At 43.7% G+C, this 6,210-nt stretch overlaps 1 protein-coding gene across 1 annotated transcript in view; it reads left to right on the plus strand.

The window, feature by feature from the left end:
- Nucleotides 1-302: 302 nt before the first annotated feature.
- CHSY3 (chondroitin sulfate synthase 3) overlaps nucleotides 303-6,210 on the plus strand; it is a 284,726-nt gene continuing 278,818 nt past the window's right edge. Inside the window, exons 1-2 of the mRNA XM_040241773.1 lie at nucleotides 303-1,162; nucleotides 3,685-3,968. Of these exons, the coding sequence (XP_040097707.1) occupies nucleotides 361-1,162; nucleotides 3,685-3,968 (1,086 nt within the window). The 5' untranslated portion in view covers nucleotides 303-360. The remainder of the gene's footprint in view (nucleotides 1,163-3,684; nucleotides 3,969-6,210) is intronic.

A 6,210-nucleotide genomic window follows, 5' to 3' on the forward strand; every position in this document is an offset into this window, starting at 1 on the left:
GCCAGTGACAGGGTGGCAGCCTAGGAGCGGACGCGTTGCCGCCGCCGCCGCCGCTCCACCTCCTCGTCCTCCTGCAGCTTCTCTTGCTGCCGCCGCCGCCGCCTCCGCCGGGAGAAGTTTCGCTCCCGACCCTCGCTCGGAACCCGGACCCGGAGCGGAGCGGGGAGCTAGGCGGGCAGCTGCAACGCGCTGCCGGCTAGGCGCCGGGAGCGCTCCGACCTCAATCAGGAGTCGGAGCCTGGGCAACCGGCAGCGGCCCGGCCTGGGGGCGTGGAGGCGGAGGAGGGGTGGGTGTGAACCGGGATACCCGCGCCCAGAGCCGCGGCCACTCAGCCAGCGTCCGCGCCGCGGGCAGCCGCGATGGCCGTGCGCTCCCGCCGCCCGTGGATGAGCGTGGCACTGGGGCTGGTGCTGGGCTTCACCGCCGCGTCCTGGCTCATCGCCCCCAGAGTGGCCGAGCTGAGCGAGAGGAAGAGACGCGGTTCCAGCCTTTGCTCCTACTACGGCCGCTCGGCCGCTGGCCCCGGCGCACAGCAGCCGCTCCCCGAGCCTCATGCTCGGCAGTGGCCAGGGCAGTCGCCACCCCCAGCGCGCCAGGAGCTCCGGGGGCCGCAGCTGCCTGAAGCAGCGCCCGGGGTAACCAGTTTTCGGAGCAGCCCTTGGCAGCAACCACCTCCGCTGCAGCAGCGGCGGCGAGGACGCGAGCCCGAAGGCGCGACGGGGCTCCCCGGAGCCCCGGTGGCTGAAGGGGAACCAGAGGAAGAGGATGGGGGCGCGGCTGGGCACCGGAGAAGAGGCCAGCCGGGGAGTAGCCACAACGGCAGCGGGGACGGGGGCGCCTCTGCCTCTAGCTCGCGACCCCGCGATTTCCTGTACGTGGGGGTGATGACCGCGCAGAAGTACCTGGGCAGCCGCGCGCTGGCAGCGCAGCGGACTTGGGCGCGCTTCATTCCCGGCCGCGTGGAGTTCTTTTCCAGCCAGCAGCCCCCCAACGCTGGAGTTGGCCAGCCCCCGCCACCCCTGCCTGTCATCGCGCTGCCTGGGGTGGACGACTCCTACCCTCCCCAGAAAAAGTCCTTCATGATGATCAAGTACATGCACGACCACTACCTGGACAAGTATGAGTGGTTCATGCGCGCGGACGACGATGTCTACATTAAAGGTGACCTCCCAGCGCCAGCTGTCCCGCCTCCCCGCCTCCTTTCTCTGCAGCCAGCCCCAATCCCTGCCCAGCCCCGATCCCTGCCCAGCCCCTGTCTTGCTTCTCTGCCTGCACGTGCTTCGGGCTCCTGCAGCCCCTAGCCGGTCGCCCCCACCTCTCGCCTCCGCCCACCATTCCAACTCTGCTCCTCCTCCTCTGCTGCGGGTCTGGACCCTCCTCAGACCTGCCTGGGTTTTTTTTTTTTTTTTTTTTCCGACTCCCTCACTCATGCTGCTCTGGTTTCCGCCCATCGCTTGCTGCTCCTCCTTACCGCGTAGGAAGGTGAGGAAAGGGGCCTCGGGGTTAAACCTGAGGCTATTCCCATTCTACCCTGCCAGGTGGTGGTAGTTTCCCACGTTGGCCCAGAGGGGCGTGTCCTCCGTGGAGAAAAGGAGGGTGGAGGATTCCGCAAGAGCCAGACGGGCAATCGGTGATCTTCGCTTTCCCCTACCCTTTTAACTAAATCTAGCTTAGTTTCGGGACTGGTGAGAGCGAGGAACCGTCCTTGTCCCAAACCCTCTCCTGTGCGTTTCCTTCCCTTTCGCACCACCCGCCGCGCAATGGGAGTCCTTGGGCACCCCAACCACTCCAGCGGGCAGCTCCTTCCAGCCACCACAGTGGAGTAGCAAGCCTTTCCCTACCCCTTGGCAACAGCTCAGTAAACCCCAGAGAGGATGACTGTATTGACAGGAATTAGTGGTGGAGGGAAAGGGGACGGCGCACGCTAATTATCCAGACCCTAGGAGCTCCAGCCTGTACCAGCGCTCACTAGTGTGGATCCCTTCCAGTCTGTTTCGGTGGTTGCGGCGTTAATCAGAGGCGGGAAGTCCTTCCCCAAACCACGCGCAGCCCCAGCACGAAAAAAACTTTGTCAGTTTTAAAAGAGGCGCCGTCCTTCACCCTGAGTGTGAGTGGCTCTGGCCAGAAATTGCTAAACTCAGCGAAAGAATGTTCCTTAGAGCAGGAGGAAATCTTTCCAGCCCTGTTCTTTGCAGAGAGGTACACAAGGGAAGTAGCAGGCTTGTATTGAAGGAAGTGTTTCTTTCCATATTTCCTAGCTTCTTGGTCAAAGGGGGCAGCCCTTACTCAGTTTACCCCACTCTACTTGCAGCCTCATTGCTTTCTCCTGATTCAGGTAGCATCATTTACATATATCTTTTAGCAAACAAATAACGAACAGACACATTTTGGCACAAGGACTGAATGTAGACTTAATAACTAGAAATTTCCTGGGTTTGGGCTGAGAGGAATGAAATCCTTAGGGCTGATTGGCAGAAGAAATATTGATAATTAGATATGAAAATAAAGAACTGAGTAATTTGATACAAAAATTTAAAAGAAATTGCATTCCTGGTGAACCCACCGTCTCATAGGTAGATAAGAGACATGTAGATATCTTTATCTATAATTGATAGATCCACTATTTTACAGTCCCCATGTCTTTTGTGCCTCATTAAAACCCCAAAGGTTTCCTGGCAGAAGTTTGCACACTCTGCAATCTCCAAAATACATTAACACCATCCATATCATATCTTTTAATGAAAGACTGTCCTTCAGAACACTGAAATGCCATATTCTTTCCATTTCTATTAAGAATGAAATGCATTTTGTATCAAGAACCCAATAATAGCTAAAATTCATTGAGCTCCAAGGGGGTGTGGCATAGGATCAAGATAATGACTGCAGATTCTGTGCTCATCAAAAATCATAGTAGAAATGCTGATTGGGAAAATAAAGATGACAACTACTTATTCCAGTGTATCACTTTGTAGAGTACCTAATGCTTTGGAACTGTTTTAGCTACAGAACCTTATTTTAAGATTGTTTTTCTTGATGAGCTTACAAACTTATAAACCAATTATATTGTATAAATTTTAACAAATGTTAATTTTTTTCCAAAAGGGTGCTTTCCAAAATTCCAAAGTGTTATATTTCAAGACAAGTTTGATATTCTCACTCTCTCCCAGACTCCCTTTCTCCCTCTCTCTCTCTATATATATTGTACATATGTTCATACAAATATCTACATCTTTTGGGTTGTTTATGGCTTGAGTTTAATTAAGGATGAAGCAGTAAACTAAATTATCAGGAAAAAAATCTACTGGGTGTCAATGATCTTCCTATCAGTGCTAAATATTGATATTTAATATTATGTTTCTGAGAATTTTATCACTACTTCATACATGTTAAAAAGCCTGTCTTTATTCTCAGCATTATTTAAGCTTTAAAAAAAATCCAATGACTGTTAGACTTACTAAGGTTTTTCATTGACTAGAAGGTTGATAAAATCTAATTTTAATTTAATACTTATGAATTAGTATTTTTTAAATAATGAAATATTCAAAGAGGTTTTTCTTCTTTTCTATTGTATAAGACTTGTCAAGAGTTTATGCACAATATTGGGAACTCTTTCCCTTACTTGGTGTGTTATAGATGATTATGAAATTAGGAAAAGGAGTGATTGTTGGTTTTTTTCTTTGTAGGTGATAAGTTAGAAGAGTTTCTTAGATCATTGAATAGCAGCAAGCCGCTCTACCTGGGCCAGACTGGCCTGGGGAATATTGAAGAACTTGGAAAGCTGGGGCTGGAGCCTGGGGAGAACTTCTGCATGGGAGGACCTGGCATGATCTTCAGTCGTGAGGTTCTCAGGAGGATGGTGCCACATATCGGTGAATGCCTCAGAGAAATGTACACGACTCATGAGGACGTGGAAGTGGGCAGATGTGTTCGACGTTTTGGCGGGACTCAGTGTGTCTGGTCTTATGAGGTAAGACTTGAGCTGTGATGAAAATGTTCCCGTTTTACAGGTAGGTGACAGTTACAGTCTGGGTCAGTGATTCTGTTTATTTATTCTCTCCGTATCTTTGTATCTGCTTGAAATTGATAGCAACAGTCAGTGATGGACACAAGGGCTATTGTGGGAGAGGCTGTCTTAGAGCTAAGGTGTGTCTGAGGTTTTCTTATTAGTGTGACCCATAACTTTAAGCAGCATCTTACGTGTATAGTCATATCTCTTGAAGAGGCTATTTCCTGTTTATTTGCTTTATTAGTGTTTAAATACATTTCCTGTCTCTAACAAGAGGACTAATTTTATGCTCTTGGGCCATAGCTTTAGCATTTTGTCCTTTGTTGTCATTTTGGTTAGGTATGTGATTGTATCTCTTTGTTCGCAAATAATTCAACTCTGAAGTTTCTTGGAAGATGCTTATATGGAAATTTAACATGCAGTGTTTTTAAAGCATAGAAAAAGTTAACTTATAATGTTATATCACTTTTAATAGATTTATTCACAACATTTTAAGAGGCATGACTATCTGGTAAAACAGTTGTGAAGGTAATAAGTAACTGCTTAATATTATGGCTGGTTCTTTAAAATTTTTTGTCTACCTTTATTCCGTTTTTCTCAGTAGCAGCCATTATTTAAATAATCTGAGTTTATGAACTGCTGTTTCATTTTAGTAATTAGTTTTACAAAGTAATCTGAGTTTTTTTTTTCCTTCAGAAATTGATTTTAATATGAAAAGCAGTTGTATTTAAAACAGTTTTCCTGAAAGTTTAATCTGAGTAAAAATTACTTAACACTTAAATAACATACTGCAATTTTCAGTATACTTTGGTTTTCAAGTGGTTGGAGTTAAATATGTTTTAGCTACTCAGTGTACACCTCTGTGAATTATAACTTAATTCATGGAAGTATCTTTTCAAATTTTTCACGCTTTCTTAGTATAGAAGAAACATTTTATGAAAACATGTTCCCTGTGAAGTCATTATACTTCAAGATTACACAGTTCCATTCACTTTTCCTTTAGAAGTGTAATCCTACTTTCCTTAATTTAGCTCTTTTTTTTTTTTAATAATTCAGGATATCTACACTATAGAAAGTATTTCTTATATTTATCACAGAGAGTAAATATTAATAACAACTAGTTACTTGGAATATGCACTATGCAAATTTTAAATTAGTATATACCTCATTACTTTTATTGATAGAAATAGTAATTTTCTTTTATAAAACTGACTAATGGCTACTTTTATAATAAAGATATAGGTAAGTACATTATAGTTGAAAAATAGGTAATTTGGAATAAATTTAATGAAAAAGATTTGTCTCCATTTAATATAAAACTAGCTGGAAGGTAAGAATGAATATTTAACATGAAAATCTCAGGTGATTTTTGTTTACATAAAAATATTTTGTAGATGTTGGCTCTGTATGGATGAGTAAAAAATCATCCATATTTTAAATAAAAGATGGAAAATTATTGTGTTTTATCTGATACTGTATTGCCTTAATATCACATAGACAGTTTTAAAAAACCTTTTGTTTCATGTCCTTCCATGTAAGTTTTCATTGATTCTGCTATGAAGGTGCAGTCCTCACAAAGCAGTCTACCCATTCATGACCCAAGACAGTAAAATATGCTCAGGTGACATACATGCTTAAGAATTGACTTATTATTTTATTTATAATATAGGTATTTATTCACAAAACGGAATTATCATAGATCTGTACCCTCTCTATTGGAATAAGTAGATCTTAGGTATTTTAATTAATTGACATCAGTGAAGAGATAGAGGGGATGCCAAGCTTTGTAGGATATAACTTCATGACCACCATCTTTACATTAACGTTTGGTAGTACATTTGAATTTTAGATTGACAATTGTCTATCACTAAGTTCAGAATCTATTTTTAAAAATAATTTCTACTTTTTCTCCTAGCTTTACAAAGCATTATTTTCTAAAGAAATATTGTTTCAGAATGTTGACTTGATGTTTTGCTAAGCAATTGTATAGAATTTATTTTCGGATTTCAGTCTTTAAAGGAGACTGAACCACAACTCTGTCTTATTTAAAGGAATGATGGAAACTTTCATTACCAAGGAATATATTAAACAGTATCTGTTAATAAATTTAATAATGATAAGTATACAATTAGTTATATCTAAGTGTTTTAACATTAGGGTGTATTCTACATTTAATAGATGCCTGAGTAGGTGGACTGGGACA

The sequence above is a fragment of the Oryx dammah genome, unplaced genomic scaffold (genome assembly GCF_014754425.2).
Source record: "Oryx dammah isolate SB20612 unplaced genomic scaffold, SCBI_Odam_1.1 HiC_scaffold_5, whole genome shotgun sequence".
Lineage (NCBI taxonomy): Eukaryota > Metazoa > Chordata > Mammalia > Artiodactyla > Bovidae > Oryx > Oryx dammah.